This window comes from Eubalaena glacialis, chromosome 6 (genome assembly GCF_028564815.1).
Source record: "Eubalaena glacialis isolate mEubGla1 chromosome 6, mEubGla1.1.hap2.+ XY, whole genome shotgun sequence".
Lineage (NCBI taxonomy): Eukaryota > Metazoa > Chordata > Mammalia > Artiodactyla > Balaenidae > Eubalaena > Eubalaena glacialis.
Genome location: NC_083721.1, coordinates 23555060 through 23573126, shown reverse-complemented (window position 1 = coordinate 23573126; position 18067 = coordinate 23555060). Strand labels below are relative to the sequence as shown.

At 32.4% G+C, this 18067-nt stretch overlaps 1 protein-coding gene across 1 annotated transcript in view; it reads left to right on the top strand.

Moving 5' to 3' along the window:
• The window catches only part of NCAM2 (neural cell adhesion molecule 2), a 200320-nt gene that overhangs the window by 17853 nt on the left and 164400 nt on the right, over positions 1-18067 (top strand). Inside the window, exon 4 of the mRNA XM_061192956.1 lies at positions 12773-12890. Coding sequence (XP_061048939.1) covers positions 12773-12890 — 118 coding nt within the window. The remainder of the gene's footprint in view (positions 1-12772; positions 12891-18067) is intronic.

Genomic DNA, 18067 nt, shown 5'->3' with positions numbered 1-18067 from the left:
ATGTTAAGCATTTTTATTTCAATCATTAACTGTATTTTAAAGAACTCAAGGGGAGAATAGTCTATTATATTTACCTAGATATTTAACATTTCTCCTGCTCTTTCTTCATCCCTGAAGTCTGATGTTTCCTCTGATAGAATTTCTCTTTGTATGAATTTCTCTTTTGTCTGAAGAGGTCCCTTTAGCAATTGTTTCGGATCAGGTTTACTGGCAGGCATTGTATTACTCATCCTTTATCTGAGAACAATAATGTCTTTACCTTCATTTGTGAAAGATATCTTTGCTGAACACAGAACTTTATTTTGACAGATCTGTCTTTTTTGACACTTTAAAAATATCGTTTCACCTTCTTTTGACCTCCATTTGTTTCTGATAAGAAATCCACAGTTATTTGAATTATTGTTGTACTATAAATAACACACTTTTTTGTTTGTATATCTTTAGTTTTTAGCAGTTTGATAGTGACATGCCTGCAGCATGAACGTCTTTGGGCTTATCTGTTTGGGTTTCAAGACTACAGCTGGTTTTGAATCTGTGTTTTCAAAATCATTTGCCAATTTGGGAAGTTTTCAGACATTAGTTCTATAGATACATATACATAGGTATACATATATAAATGTAGATGCATACATTTTCTATGATGTTTATTTCTCCTTTCCTTCTTTGATTTGATGACATTTTGGTGTTGTCTCACAGGTTCCTGAGGCTCTGTGTCTTTTTTTTCTTCTTCTTCTTTAATATTTTCTCCTTCTGTTTTGAAGATTGGACAATTTTTATTGGTAATTCGTTAAGTTCAGAAACTCTTTCCTCTGTCATATCCATTTAGCACACCCATGAATATCTTTGTTACTATAAATTTAGTTCTAATATTTATTCATTTATTTTTAATATACTGTATGTCTTTACAGGAACTGTCTTTCCATTTATTCTGAGGTGGTTCACCCTTACTCTTTGGAAAATGTTTAAAATAGTTGCTTTAAAGTAGTTTTTAGATAATAAAGCACGTTTCAGTATGTCACTGGCATTTACCACTAACATAAGATTTTTCTAGTTCTTCATAGGCCAACATTCTTTAGATTATATCCTGGATTTTGAATATTATGAGATTCTGGGTTTTATTTCAGTTCTTTGGAGAATGTTTATATTTTTATTTTCACAGGCAATCAATTTATTTAAATTCAGACCACTTACTGTGACCAGCCTTCTGTGGTTTGTGGATTCAAAATCAGTTTCATTTTCAAAACTTTTGCACTAATTTTCAGATCTGTCTCACATATGAACCAATGGCCATTCCAGGACCTGTGGGGTAGGATGTCTCTTAGTTCAGTTCTCAACGTCTTTGTGCTGTTTAAGATTACATCCACACATTCATAGCTCAGGGCTGAGCTCAAGATTTCATAAATAACTTGATGTGGTTCCTTTTCCAAGCTCTTCCTACTCTTTTATCTCTCACCTACTTACCTATTCTTTGAGTCTTCATTTTTCAATCCTATAATCAGAAAACTGGGGTTTATTTATCCCCTCTCTACCACCGATGTGCCCTCATTCAGGGTCAGTTAGCCAGAGGAAAGAGAAAGATAAAAGCAGTAGGTATATTTGCTTTGCCATCTTGGGACCATAACTCTTCTGATTAAAGAGGAAGATTGCCCTGTCTCAGACAGATATTTACAAGCTCCCTCCCTGCTGCCATTGTCACTACCAGGAGACTTCTTTCCTGCTCGTTGAACCTGAACTAGAAGGCTTCTCTTGGACCTCTCTCAGGCCATGCTGATTCCCACTTCTGGGTTTTGGACTGCCTTCAGTTCAGTCCAGGGATTCTGAAGAAAAAAAACTGGTTCTCTGATAGATTGTCTCCTAGTATTTGAAATTCTGATATTTTTCTATTAGCAATATGCCTGCTACCATTTATATTTCAGAATCCTCAAACAGATTATCCATGCATTTTGTCTAAGTGTTACAGACAAATTGAGTGATAGAGACAAATGTAGAAGAGTTTCTCCAATTTACCCAGAATTGGAACTCTGTAATATTATTTTTAATCTTATTGACATGTATGAGATCGGGGTTTTTTCCTCATTTCTTAACTCCAAAGAATTATTAAAGACATTAACTGGAATGGTGTACAGCAGCTCAGTTTTGATTGCTAGTCTATCACTCCAGTGTTACTCAGAATATCTAGCTCACATTTTAGGAATAAGCTCAGCTACTTATTGACTTTTGACAGTAGTATATTTAAGATCAAATATTTCTAAATTAGTTGAGGCAAAATTAAAAGACTTATAGGGGAAAAAATAAAAGAGGCTTCAACTCTTCTTCCTTTCTGCTATCACAGATGAAAATTATGTTGAGCTTACAAAACATAATTATGTAGGTCTTTTAAAAAATGTAATAGTAACTTCCCAACATTATGAGCTATATAATCATTTGATGATTTCTTCTGGTATCTGCTCAGATATTATAGTAAACTGACAAGTTTTCAATAGAAAGATAACCATTTCTCTGCAACATCTCCACCCTCATTCAACATTACTTTCATTCCTGTTACATAAATGAGCCAAAGAAGGGTCCTGTATATTGGTGCTAATGTTGTTTTCTTCTTCAGAGCAGGCTGGGGCCATTAGCTCAAAAACCTCACTAGCACCAAATTCAAAATTTTGTGTATTTTATATTTAAAATCCAATGGTTTTAAATATAGCCCCAAATAAGCGTATTTTAACCATTTAGAATCAGTTTGCTTTGCACACCCTTCAAAACTGCACCCACCTTCTGCTAGCCATAGATAAGACTAACTCTGGACCTATGCAGGATCCCAAGTTACTGCTGCCCTCTGGAGCTCTCCAACTGAAAGACACCATGCTATGCTGATGAGTGACATCACATAGACACATAAGCTCACTACTGAAGTTCTTCTTTCTCTGAGGAATTTCCTTGCTCTCCTCCCCTTATGGGTGGTGTCCCTAAACACACACACACACACACACACACACACACACACACAAAGCCTCTGGAAGGTCTCCTGCTGTGAATAACTTATCCTCTCATGCAACCTGTCCAATTGCCACCCAAATAAAGCCCATTGTGTACTGCTGCCACCTTGCTGTGTCTTTTTTCTTGATCAGTCCTGAAATCCTTGAACTCACACTTCCCAACAGATACTTTTCTCCAGAATTTCTCAAACGTGATCATTATTAATTCTCTAGGAATATGTTCTGAAACTTTATCCATTTAGATTAATCTTAAACATATACTATGGCTTTTATTTTAAATTTATTTTTTCTTGGCAGTTTTGTATGACGTCTCTTTAAATGCTAATTTAAATTACTAAATTGTGTTCCACCTCATTTTGTTCCCCAGATGATCACAAAAATTTTTGTCTTAAGAACTCTTTTGCACTTGTAAAATTATTGACAGTCCCCAAAAGTTTTGTTTATGTGGATCATTTCTATTTTTACGTATATAGATATATATTATATTGTACATGGAAACTGAGACTTTTTAAAATATTTAATTCATTTAAATTTTAAAAAGTTAATTTATTATTTGTCAAAATAATAATCATGCTAATCTAAACAATGTATTTACAAAAAATAACTACATTTTGAAAAATAGTGAAAGAGTGGCTTCTTGTTTTTTTACATTTTTGTGAGTTTCTCTAATGTGTGCCTGAACAGAAGACAGGTGGATTCTCATATTTCCAGCTGCAAACTTTTGTGACATACTTTTGAATGTGAGCAAAGGAATCTTTTAGATAAAGAGATTATTGAACTTTTCCTCCATTAGCATAATCAAATAACTTACATTTGCAGGATAAAATCTATCATCACATAGACACACGGTTGGAAGAGAGAGGGCCTCGTAGATTCTCTAACTGGGTGTTGGGGACCTCAGGTGTCCTTGAAACATCCTTTGAGGACCTCTCCTATAAAATATTGTTAATCATAAAATGTATGCTAAAAAAGGACAAAAATAGCCAACTTAAATGGTGAAATTTGTCATCAAGATGTCTAAAATCTTTGGATTTGTTTTGAGCTGATGGATTTTCCATATTAATGTTGGCCTTTTATTTAATTATTACCTCTTACGGTGGAAACAAAAGAAAATGAAAGTAATGTTTTCCATGCTTTCAACTGTAATTTTTCACGTGACTTTTCCTTAATAAGATTTTATTTGGGGGTTATATTGTTTGTAGACATTCAGCTATAAATTAGCTTTCTTAAATTATATGAAAATTATTAATTTCAGTTTTTATTGTTTTATTTTCTTATTTCCTCATATATATTTTTTGGTTATAAAAATAATCCATTGTTGAAATACAATATTGCATAATTACCACCAAGGGTAATTTGGAACATGTAATTTAGTCTTTAGTCAAAATTATATATTCACTAACCTTTTGACAAATCAGTTTTACTTTGGGATAATTAACTGCAGCATTGATTGCAGAAGATAAAGATTGTAATAGGTAGCTCTTCGGTCATGCATACAGGTGACCAATAGTTCATCCACAGGGTAGAAGACTGTGCAATTTGAACAAGTGTGAAGAAATTCTTTATGTAGTGACATGAATATATCCCTTACATGTATCATTAACTTGAGAATAAAAACATGGTACAGAAAAGGGTATAGTTTGTAAAAGGAAAAAGGAAACAAAAAATGTGTGTTAATATTTGCATAAAGAAATATTAAGTAATAAAGTGGTTAATGAGGAAAGGGTTTAGGTCAAGAATTCTGCGTGTATCTTTTTATTTTATTGTACTTTTGAACACGTGAATATGATCTATTTTAAAAGTCAAGTTAAAAGAACATAAAAATCAGATTTATTTGGCAAAAACTTGAAAAATACAGAAAAGCATAATGATGACAATGTACCAAATCTTCAGTTAACATTTTCTCAGTCTTTTGTACTTGTTCACTGAAGGTAATATTTATTTGCCACAGTTTCTCAGGCTTTCATATTACGGTTCACTAAGAATGGAATTTAAGATGGCAATGGAAACTTTTCCCTTGAAATTTTTTTAAAGCAACATAATAGGCCAATTTGATCCTCACTATCTCTTAATATGATGGTATCAAACAGAACTCTTACTGCTTTCCTCAGATAGGTTTGATTTTAAAACTCAGTGCTCATCAGATAATTTTAATTATGTTACTGATTTACTGTATTCACAAATTAGGAACAAATATGTGGAAAACACCTGCCAATTAGTTATTAATTCTAAATCAAGTACATTAAAAATATTGCTTGATTTTGTAGCAAGGCAGTAATACTAAGTATGCTGACACTCAAGATTGGAAACCACTGACTACATTTATATGAAAAGAACTAACTATATGCATTTGATCAATGAGCTAGATTTTCTTTCAAAATGAAATTTTATAATTAGCTAGCTTTTTTATGTTAATCACTTGATATTTTGTATGTGTTTTGAGTTCCAAAAGAAACTTAGTTCTATTAAATAGCACTTTAATTTGACCAACTTCATAAATATGAAATGGAAGATTAATGCAAGTAACCAGAACCAATATTAATGAAAATTAAGAAAGGATAGGTGATATAATAGTCTATGAGGCATAGTGAAGAGCAAAACAAACAAACAAAAATAAAACATATAAAGTTAAAAAACATGAATATTTGACATCATTGATGCCTGATATGACCATTGGAAAGTAACAACATCAAAATCATGATGGAAATGCATTTTACATAATTTAAATCTTATTGCATAAGGAGTGCCTATGTCATATTAAAACACCATTCTTTTTTACTACATGATATTATAAGCAATTGGTATATGAAAAATTGCTGAAGAGGTAAATTGCAAAATGAAGATACTTGCTTTCTTATCAAAGGAGGAGCCTTAGAATTAAACTGAAAAAATTGCAATTTTCTAGCATCCTTGAGTAATATGAATCAGCTTTGCAAATGTGGTTTCCTAGTTGTTTCACTTTTACCTCTCTTCAGTGTTTATACGCAATGGAAAGAACCATGTGCTGATGAAGGCATGGAAAGACCTGAGGAAAGAAACTAAATTATTTTCCATATACACTGAGAATAACGCTATAGGATGTTAAAGCTACAAGGTACTTTGGTGTTAACCTGGTCCATCTAGTCTCTTGGCCAGGGCCTGAGATATCTTATGTTACTTTCCTTTTACATTGCTTCAATTTTGTGGTAAAATACACATAACATAACATCAACCAGTTTAACCATTTTTTAAATGTACAGTTAGGTGGTATTATATACACTCGTAAGGTTGTGCACCAGTCACTACCATCCATCCTCATAACTCTTTTCATCTTGCAAAACTGAAGCTGTATACTCATTTAACAGTAACTCCCATTCACCTCTCCCTCCAGCCTCTAGCAACCACCATTCCACTTCCTGTATCTGTGTGTTTGACTACTCTAAGTGCACAATAAGTGGAATCATAGAGTATTTGTCTTTAGGTGACCGATTTATTTCACTTAGCATAATGTCCTCAAGGTTCATTCATGTTGTAGATATACTACAACAAGTAGTTAGAATTTTCTTTTCTTTTTCGAGGCTGGATAGTATTCCATTTTATGCATATACAAGATTTTGCTTATCCATTTATTAATCTATGGACATTTGTATTGCTTCCACTTTTTAAATATTATGAATAATGCTGCCATGCACATGGATGAGCAAATATCTCTTTGAGGCCTTGCTCAAAATCCTTTTGAGTATATACCCATAAGTGAAATGGCTGGATCACATGGCAATTGTATTTTTAATTTTTTGAGGAACCACCATACTGTTTTCCATTTTCCATTTTACCAATAATGCAAAAAGTTCCAATTTCTCCACGTCCTCACTAACGCTTGCTATTGTATTTTATTTTTTTAATAGTAGCCTTCCTATTAGATATGAGGTGGTATTTCACTGTAGCTTTGACTTGCAGTTCCCTAAGGGTGCTGTTGAGGATCTTTTCATGTGCTTATCTGCCATTTGTGCATCTGCTTTGGATAAATGTCTATTTAAGTCCTCTTGCTCAGTTTTGAATTGGGTTATGTATTTTTTTTGTTGCTGAGTTTTAGGAGTTCATTATCTATTCTGGATGTTAATCCCTTATCAGAGATACAATTTTTAAATATTTCCCCCATTCTGCATGTTGCCTTTTTACTCTGTTTTTTTTGTTGTTGCCTACACCTTTGGTATCATATTGAAGAGAACATTGCCAAATCCAATGTCATGAAGCTCTTGCCTTATATTTTTTCCTAAGAGTTTTATAGTTTGTAGGTCTGATTCTTTTTGAGTTAATTTTTGTATAGTGTCCTCTTATAATCCTTTTTTATTCCTTTGGAATTGTTAATGTTGTTTCGTTTCCGATTTTAATAATTTGAGTTTTATCTTTTTAAATCTTAGTCCATCTAGCTAAAGTTTTGTCAATTCTGTTGATCTTTTTAATAAACCAACTTATGGTTTCATTAATTTTGTCTATTATTTTCTATTCTCAATTTAAAAAATTTTTCTTCTAATATTTATTATTAATTTTCTTCTGCTAGCTTGGGCTGTGTTTATTCTTTTATTCTAGTTCTTTACGTTAAGATTAATTTTTGACATAACATATGGGCTATCCAGGGAAATGTCCTACATGCTCTTGAGAAAATGTGTTTACTCTCTTTTTTGGATAGAGTATTCTGTATATATGTGAGAACTAGTTGGTGTATTGTGTTGTATAAGTCCTCTACTTTCTTACTTATCTTCTGTCTGGTCATTCAATGCATTATCGAGACTGTATTGTTGAAGTCTCCAACTATTATTGTAGGACTATTTCTTCCTTCAATTATGTCAGTTTTTGCTTCATGTATTTTGACGGTCTACTATTAGGAGCATAAATATTTACAATTGTTATATTTTCTTGCTATATTGAAACATTTGTTAATATACAATGTTTTTCTCCTCTTGTAAACTTTTTGATTTAAAGTCTATTTTGTCTATTCGTATAGTCGCCCCTTCTTTTTTTTGGCTATTATATCTTTATCTTTTCACTTTCAATCTATTTGTGTCTTCGTTATTGACAGTGAATCTCTTATAGATAGGACATAATTTTATCATGTGTTTTTAGCCATTGTGCCAATCTCTGTTTATTGAAAAGTTTAATCTATTTCCATTTAAAGTAATTATTGATAAGGAAGGACTTACTTCTGTCATTTTGCTGTTTGTTTTCTAAATGTCTTATAGATTTTTTTGTCTCTCATTTCCTACATTACTGTCTTCTTTTTGTTTAGTCAATTTTTTGTAGTGAAACTTTAAAATTCTTTTCTCATTTCTTTTTGTGTATATTCCATACTTATTTTCTTTGTGGTTATTGGTGGTATTGCATTTAATGTCCTAAAGTTATAATACTCTAATTTAAATTTATACTAACTTAACTTCAATAAATATAAAAAACTCTGCTCCTTTAAAGCTTAACTCCATTCCTTTTGGTTGTTGATATCACAAAATTACGTCTTTTTGCATTTTATGTCTCAAAACATGAACTGACAATTCTTTAAATTGCATTAGTCTCTTAAATTATGTAGAAAACAAAATCTGGAATTATAAGACATAGTTAAAATCATACTAATTTTTTTTTAATATATATTAGTCTCAAATCATGTAGAAAAAAAGTGCAGTTACAAACTGTTGTTACAGTAGTAGTAGCTTTTTTATTGCCCATGTATTTACCTTTATTGAGCTCTTTATTTCTTTATATGGCTTTGAACTACTCTCTAGTGTCCTTTTATTTCATCATGTAGGACTCCCTTGAGCATTTCTTGCAGGGCAGGTCTAGTGGTAACAAACTCCTCCAGCTTTTACTTATCTGAAATGTCTTAATTTCTCCCTCACTGTTGAAAGACAGTTTTCCAGGATATAGGTTTCTTGGTTGACAGTTTTGCTTTTTTTTCCCTTTAACACTTTGAATATATCCACCCACTGCCATCTGTCCTCCAAAGTTTTTGATGCAAAATCTGCCGATAATTACTGAGGATCCCTTGTATGTGATGAGTCACTCTTCTCTTGCTGCTTTCCAAGGTTTTCTCTTTGCCTTTGCCTTTTGAAAATTTCATTATAGTGTGTCTTGGCCTGGTCCTCTTTGAATTCATCTTAATTGTATTTTGTTGAGCTTCTTGGATGTGTATATTCATAGATAAACTTTTCAGCCATTATTTCTTCAAATATTCACTCTGTCCCTTTCTCTCTCACTTTCTTTCTGGGACTCCCACTGTGTGATTGCTGGTCTACGTGATTATGTCCCACTGGTCTTTTAGGCTGTATTCACTTTTCTTCAATCTTTTGGTTTTCTGTTTCTCAGATTCAAGAATTTTCATTGCCTTATTTCCTATTCACTGATTCTTTCTTCTGCTTACTCAGATTTGCTTGTGAATCCCTCTAATGAATTTTTCATTTCAGTGATTGTAATTTTAAGATTCAGAGTTTCTCTGGCTTTTTTTTAGGTTTTCTATATCTTTATAGGTATTTCCATTTTCTTCATATATTGTTTCGTTGAGTTTTTCCACTTCTTTCTTGAGTTCTTTGAGCATCTTTTAGACAGTTGTTTGAAAGTCTTTATCAAGCATATCTGCCCTCAGGTCTTTTTCAGGGACAGTTTCTATTGATTTAATTTTTCTTTTGAATGGGCCATACTTTCCTTTTTCTTTTTATGCCTTGTGATTTTTTCTTTCTGAAAACTGGATATTTGAACATAATAAGTTCTTCCTATGGAAATCAGATTCTTTCTCAATCCCAGGGTTTACTGTTACTGGTTATTATTATTATTATTGTTGTTATTGTTATTATTATTGAACGCTGTCTCTATGTCAAAGATCAGCCTGAGATGTAAATTTAAGGTATCCTCAGGTATTTTCTAAGCCTGCACCTTTCCCTGGACATGCATAGTCACTTTCTAATATGTACATTATATGCAGTTGTTTTTGAATGTCCTAGTCTTTAATGTCTGGCTCCCAAAATGGTAAAAAGAGAAGAATAAAGTGGGGACTAAAAGAATGAGAGTTCATTAAATCCCCTGGATCTCATAACAGCAATGGCCACTACCTCTTCATCTGCACCTCTATGATCAAAAGCATCAGTCAGTGATCAGTGCACAGATCCTTGATGTCTGAATGACAAAGTCCTTTTTGCCTATCCTGGCTTTCTTTGTGCAACCTACTCTAGGAACATGTGCACAGCTACCTGCCTCAGTTGGGGAGGGGGATAGGTAGCTGCCACTGTACTAAGAGCTGAAACTGACCAGTATTAACCACAGTTTATCTTCCATGTCTTTGCCTGGAAGTTGCAAGCATTCAATAGACTCCACAGTTTCAAGATAGTTACATTAGACAGATTCTCACAGTGCAGTTGTTGTGTAGTTGTGGAGACAGATGCCTGGTGCTTCCTACTCTGCTGTCTTCCCCAAGTCCTCTCTTATGTGAATGTCTAAGTGTCATGGAGCCTTAAAAGTAAAAACAAGAAAAGGTAATTATGAAAAGGCTGAGTCTTGAGATTAGCAGTCCTCTGCCAGTTAAAGGATCTACATGTGAATATATTTGATGATATACATTTAGGACAGATCTGAATAATCAATAAATTAGAAAATAGTTGCTTTCCCAACAATGGTAGAGTGGAGTTTGTTATCCTTATCCTGAATAAATTTGTAGAAATTATTGGTATTTGTTTATCAGAACCATACAAGTATTTCGTGGTTAATACCGTATTATTTATCTTCCAAAAAACATTTGAAGGAAAGTGGGTGGGGAAAAAGACTGCAAGACACAGAAGGCACGTAGACTAGCTGGATTCCACTGTTGATGAAGGGGGATTAAGATGTCAAATTAGTGATGTCTTTGGTGCATAAGCAGCCAGTGAGGGGAATTATAACTTGAAGGTGAACCAAAGCTTCCATGTAAGTTATGGAGCTACTTCTCTACACATCCCCATGTTTCTTGAAGTTAAAATATGAAAACAGAAACTTACAAAGGATTGACTACTTAATGGGTACAGAACATAAATCTTGGTAAAGTTATTAAAACTGGACATTTCAGATATAGTCAAATGCCAAAAGTATTTTTAAAAAGTTAAAATAGAGTAGATGCTGGTCTTGTGAGAAAAAAATAATCAGATGAAGTATAATTGTTACCTCTTTTAAAATTATTTAATCCAACTCAACAGTGAGTTCAGAAGCAATAAGGTAATATACGTAAAAATGCTGTACAGTCTAAACAGTAGCTAACAAACTGCCTGAACATCTTGACATCTGAACTAGTGAAAACCTCTGCAGATTTTGATGCTATTTTTCTTCAGAATAGTTCTAGAATTACTCTTCAAAGTACCTCAAAGTATCTAAACATGTAATATTAATATTTTTCTACTAATCTACACTACGAGTAAGAACACATATGTCATTAGCAGAGTTAACATATCATAAAACACAGAGATTAAGATTTGTTAATTCTTAGAGATCATCCAGCATATACAGTTCACTTTATAGACAAGAAAATTATGATAAAGAATAAATAACTTGTTTAGGTTAGTAACAGTAACAGGACAAGAACTGGAACATATGGCTCTCCATTTGAAAATGTTTCTATCTACATGAATACTATAGAATACTATAGTCAAATTTCAATGACTTAAAATGCAGAGTTAACATCTGAAAAAAGAAAAGTCCATCCTATTGTAATACTAGTAATTATTATGTTACTTTACAGCCAGCATGTCATGTCATGCACCTTGTATCTAAATGCATAAAGGCAGAAACTTGATTAATTGTGCTTAATTACTAAGATACATATCAGTTCCTATCCCCACCATCAATTGTGATAATGCAACATCAGTGTTGACCTGAGTGCTATTGTAGGGATATTTAATTAAAATCACATTTCTAAATGCCTGTCTGGTCATGTTGTTTAGGATATGTAAAATCAAATATATTAAATAATTAATTTTAGGAATATCATTTCATCATATTCAATTGAAAAGTCATAAAAGTGTACATTAAATAAAAATTTATGCTTTACTTTGAAATTTTAGCTTCTGTTATGGATGTCACTGATTTGTTTATTGCAAACAGTGCATTTCCGTAACAGTTTCAACGTGTTCAAAATGTGCAACATATACAGTTTTTGCAATGTAATTAGTTAGAAATTGGGGAAGCTTAATTTTAAAATTGAATTGTTCATGAAAATCTATTTCATACTCTGTATGGATTAAGCAGTTTCTCTTCATAAAATGTTCTATAGTTGTTTGAAGAAATTAAGTGTAGTTAATCAGAAAGAACATTATGGTTTGACACTTAATTTGAAAGCCCTGTCTTGAAGCAGTGAATCCTTGCTTATAGAAGTACATACACTGATGGGAACCCAAATAGGAAATCCATTTATGCTCCAAGTAGATCTCAGTATTGATGTAAGTCAGGGTGATATTGTCTGACTTTCTGTAAGAAATAGTTCATAAAAGTGTGTGTATATGTAAATATATATATATATATTTGCTAAAATGTCTAGTTTATTTTTAGTCTAGTTTAATAGATTAAAAATAGTAAAACAGCATTACAGTGAATTATCTAATTATTGTACATTAGAAGGCAGATCAGTGATTTTAGTCATTTTACTATGCAACCAAGTCAGTCCTCTTGATATAAGTACAGAAGTGAACTATCAAGTTGTAAAGCTTAGCTTTAAAAGAAAAAAAAACAACAGTAAAAAAGTCCCAGTGGTGTTGGTAAAATGTTTTTCATCTCTATTTAATCTACATTCATCTGTTTTTCAGTGCCGCCAGCAATCACAATGCCTCAGAAATCCTTTAATGCCACAGCAGAGAGAGGAGAGGAGATGACATTTTCCTGCAGAGCCTCTGGCTCTCCTGAGCCCACCATTTCCTGGTACAGGTAGGTTATGCACCCACATCCCTTTGGCTTGTGTCCATAGTCAGGCTTCTGGAAAAATATTTACAGTCTTATCATTTTGTCCAGAATGGAAACATTGTTTTTGAATTTCAGTTGAAAATGATTTTCGTTTTCAGTTAAGTTGGTTAAATTAACTTGTTAAAGAGAGCAACAGAATGATTTAACACAAGTCAAAGGCTGCGCTCATAGCCCTGGTCATTCTATCTAAAAGGCATGTTTCTGGCCAAAATGGGCCCAGGAGCCCTGTGACAAATTCAGCCATTTTATTGTTCCTACTAGAGAGTACCCACAAGTGGAAATTCTAGTATGGATGGCACCACTGTTGTATGTGTACAAAATTATATTTTATTAAATATAATTGTATATTTTATTTGTGTACCATATTATTACAGAAAAAGCTAATTGTGTAGAGTTAAATTTCAATAAATTTAATGTTATGTAACAAAAAGTTCAAATGAATAAATTCTCTATTCTAAATCTATTGTTTTACAGTTCACTTTTATATTTTTTTTGAATTTTTAAATGCTATTTGATTTCTATTAACATCAAACAGATATCAAAATATTCCACTGTTTTAGGTTGTGGCTCACACTGTTAAAAGGGAGACAATTAAAGTTTAAAAATGGACAGTCTTTTAAATATGTATTAGTTATTAATTGAGGTTACTGCTCAAGCAAATCTGTAATATTTATAGAATCACTTCTATACTTCATAAATCATATACTATAAGAATAGTCACAAGAAAACAATTAGAAATTTACATTCAAATTGGCAAAAGTGTCCATAATAAGGATTAGGTTTTGAAAAAATATGTTAAGGAGAATAATTGAAATTCAAAACTATTTTTTATTACTTTCTGAACATTTACTGATACTATCTTCAAGTTTCAAACCTTTATCCCTTTAACATAGCAGGTAGCAATAAATAAGATATTTCTTCAGACAGGTGTTTTTAGAAGTTCTTTGCAGACAATAATTCCTTTCTGACACACTGTTGGTATTTTTAAAGGGATTACACATCAAGCATTAACACATTCACCCCAGATAATTATCATGTATCTCAGAGACTTCTGGTTTCTAGTGTGTATCCTTAACAGTCAATATTAGATCTAATCACAGCGAGGAAAAGCTCCTGGATCATTCATTACAATGAACAAATATTGGTGTAGAGTCTTATCCTCATCATTTTATCTTTCCGGAGAGACTGACTTTCAGTTTAGACTATTTTCTTAAAGTTTAGCATTTGTTTAAAATTCTCATATGTAAGTGGAAATATAATTATCATACAGCCTAGAATAAATCAGATTCAGAGGCTAATATAATTGAATAATTTAAATTCATGATTTTGCACCTCCATTTTTTCATATGGCATTAGCCTCATCGTTTGGATGGAATAATATAATAATTATTCTAGTTGCTGGATGTATAATATATAATGCGAGAATGGGAGTATGTGATAGTGTTCTTAACAGAGGTAAAATTGGTATCAGAGGGAAGTTTTCATTGTGACATATTTATCTATAGATATAGACATGTTATCTTTGTGAAAAAAATTCCAAAAAGTATTAGGGCAGCAGTGCAGAGAGAAAAATCCAGACACTACCCGTTGCATAGAGATAATATCTCCAAGAGGTATGAGTGAAACCAGTAAAGAAGGTAGTTGAAGACCAAACATTGAGGAAAAATAAGAATTTTTACAAAGAGAACCAGGAACACTTGGTGACATGAAAACCAAAGTGGGAGTAAAAGCAGAAACTCTTAATATCACTTTCTTCATTTCCATTCAAATGTTTCTTCTACTTCTATTGAGAATACCATATGGATTTTTATCGTTAGCCCTTTAAATTGGTGAATTCCATTGATTTTCAAATGCTAAAACAACCTTGTGTTCCTTGGAATGAACTCACTTGTAATGTCTAATCTGATTTTAATCCCAGCAGAGTATTTTTCTTTATTCTATTTTTTACGTCTATAAGTTTGATGGAGGCCTTTTTTTGTCTTCCATTTCTCTCTTACCATGCTCATATTTTAATTCCTTTAACATATAGAATATATTTTAATAGCTATTTTAATGGTCTTGTCTACTAATTCTATCATCTGTATCATTTCTGGATCTTTTTTATTGATTGATTTTTTTTTCCTTGTTATAGGTCATATTTTCCTACCTATTTACTATCCTGTCAATTTTTTACTGGGTTTCAGACATGGAGAGTTTTATGTTTTGAGGTGTTGGATATTTTCATGTTCTTTTACTTTAGCTTTGGATGGAGTTAAGTTACATGGGGAAAGTTTGGTCTTCTTGAGGTTGCTTTTAGGCTGTTCTAGGTGGATACAGAACAAGCTGCAGTCTAAGATTAACTTGGATTCATTACTGAAGCAGTATTCTTGTAAGGAGGCAATTTAATGTGTTTAAATTTGTGTTTTAGGAGGTCTTTCTACTCTGGATGATAGGGATGCAAATTATTCCTGGTCTTTTGTGAGCTCCTGGGATTGTTGTGCTTTATCTTTTCCAATGGTCCTTTCCTTACTCTTGGAAAACCTTGCTGGAGTACACTCACTGATTAGTACTCAGTTAAAGATTGGTTGGAAACTTCTGCAGATCTCTGTAATTCTCTTTCTTGTGCCTTCTTCTCACATTTTCTTACCAGCAAATTCTAGCCACTTTAACTTCTATGAACTGAGAATTCTGTCTTCCAATTCAGATACACTGCCTGACTCTGTATGGGTTCTTCCTCTCTAAGGGGCAGTCTGGAAACTGCCTTCAGGTAGTAAGCTATGGTGGTCCTCAGAGGTCACTGTCATGTGCTACCTGTTGACCAGTGGTTGAAAACTGTTATTTAATCTCTGTGTCCAGTGTTTGTGTTGTTTACAATGAGAGAGTAAATATGGTTTTGTTACTCCACTATGGTCAAGAGTGGAATTGTTCTCCCTTTTTTATCATTTCCATCAATCCTCTAATCCTAACCCTTTTGCCTGGAAAAGTGGCATTTAGAGAAGTGGTTAGAATTTCAAAGGATGGCCCCGTAGAATTTCATCAGAATCCTTTGGGAGTCTTTTTCAGACATTGACATTCCACAGAAATGTACTATGAATAACAGTGAGTACTTTCTATATAAGGGGTTTGTTGAGAGAGAAGTATTAAGACCTATTACCTGAGTTATTATTCTTTAATGATGTTTTTAAACTGAGCTCTTTAAGGGAACATAATCTTTACAAGCTGACTTCCTTTAAATTCTTCAAGACCTACCTATCCACTTCAAAGCTCAGATCATGCATTTTTTTCCCATGAAAATTCCCAGAGTATTCCAGCCATCATCTTTTCCATTCTCTTCTATTATAATAGATCCCCTACCCCACCCCTTCCAACACACACACAAAGTTATGAATAAATGCATTAATGGGATCTATATTACCCTCTATTACTATCAATCAGACTATGAATTCTTCATGATAGGTGGCCCTGTCTCACTCATTTGCTATACTTCAAACCTTTAGCACAATATTTCACATGAAGTACAGAAATAATCTCTTTATCATAAAGAACACTAGAACTTAGTTAACCTGCTGCTTATTAAACCTAAGTCTCTTCATCTGTGAATTGACAGGTGGGGAAATCATACTTAAAATTTAGTTCTCTGATCTGTGAATGAGGATGGAGAGGGAAAATACACATCTGTGAGCTAATTGTATTTAACCAGGTTAATAATATAGGGAAAGTGTTTCCTAAGCCACAAATTGCTGAAACTTCTAGTCGATGATGATGATGATGATGATAATGAGACGAATGAGTACTTTTTTATTTACTAGATTAAGAAATATATTGTATCACTAATTGTGGTGAAAGCCTTATCCATACATAAAATTCTAGGCAAAAATTCTGAAATCTTGTCATTATTTATACTTCTAAATATTTGATTAGTAAAAATATGAAAAAAAAACCCAGAAAAGTACAGAGCACTATATACTTTTGTCACTAGTATTTAGTAAGGCCTAATTTTTCACCACTCATGAATTTTTGCACATTTCATGTTGTATTAACACATGTCAATAAAAACTGGAAAAATAGATGTTATTGAGTCATAGAAAGACAAGGACTGTGTTAAGATATGTGGCAGTACTTTCTAGAAAGCAGAACTAGAATTCACTGCAAAGATCATTTAGAGTATCAGAAAAATATTCTGTTTCATTCTAGGTAAGATTTTTAATAATCCTTTTAGATATTCCTCTTTTTTAATTTACACTTGTATGGACAAGTAAATCCCCCCACACCTAAAGGTAGATCCTAAATTTTTATATTAGTGGGTCTTAAAATCAATTAATTGTCCAAAATACCATGTTGGCAAGTAAAAAAGGAGAAAGAAAAGGAGAAGGAGGAAGTGGAGATGAGGAAAATAAATTTGCATGGAAAAGAATGTACAATATAAGACTTCACACATATTAAGATTTCAGATTTAAATGCATGTAAAATATTTATTTTTATTGTAAGTTGTTGTAAAACAAGTTTGAAAGATTTTGTTTTAATGAACAACAAAACTAGAATTGAAAAAAAATGAACACTATTTCAGTCCAAAAAGACCTTGGAAACTACTTAAAAATACTTATATCTGAGAAAAATTTCTTCTCCTCACTAATGAATTAAATTGTTATACGCAGCATAATTTCTATAACTGTTTTCATGTAATTCTTTCCTCTTATCCTTTTATTGGCAGTACCTATGTGCAATATAAATTCATTATTTATTTAAATTGCATTTACTTTGTCTTTGAAGGGTGTTTCCGTAGAAATTATTTTAAATGTGTCTCTGGAACCTAGTAAAGAAGTACATTTCATAAATATGTGTTGCCTCACCAACATGAAATGTGTGTTTGGAATTAAAATCAGCAAATAAAACTTTTTTTTTTGCTAATAATCAAAGTGAAAATTGAATAAAAGTGTTTTTTGCCTAAGATGAGTGTCAAGATTTCAACATGGCTCAAACGTTATTCTTGTCTCTAAAGTCAAAACAACTTTCAAGTATAATTTTAATATTTATGTATTAAATTCTATTGAGCTAGTAAAAGTATATGTTTGACTGGAATATAGCTTTATCTGTCAATGACAGTAACCATGAAATATTGACAATTACAGGTAAAAAATTTGAGTATGATCTGCTCTTGAGTT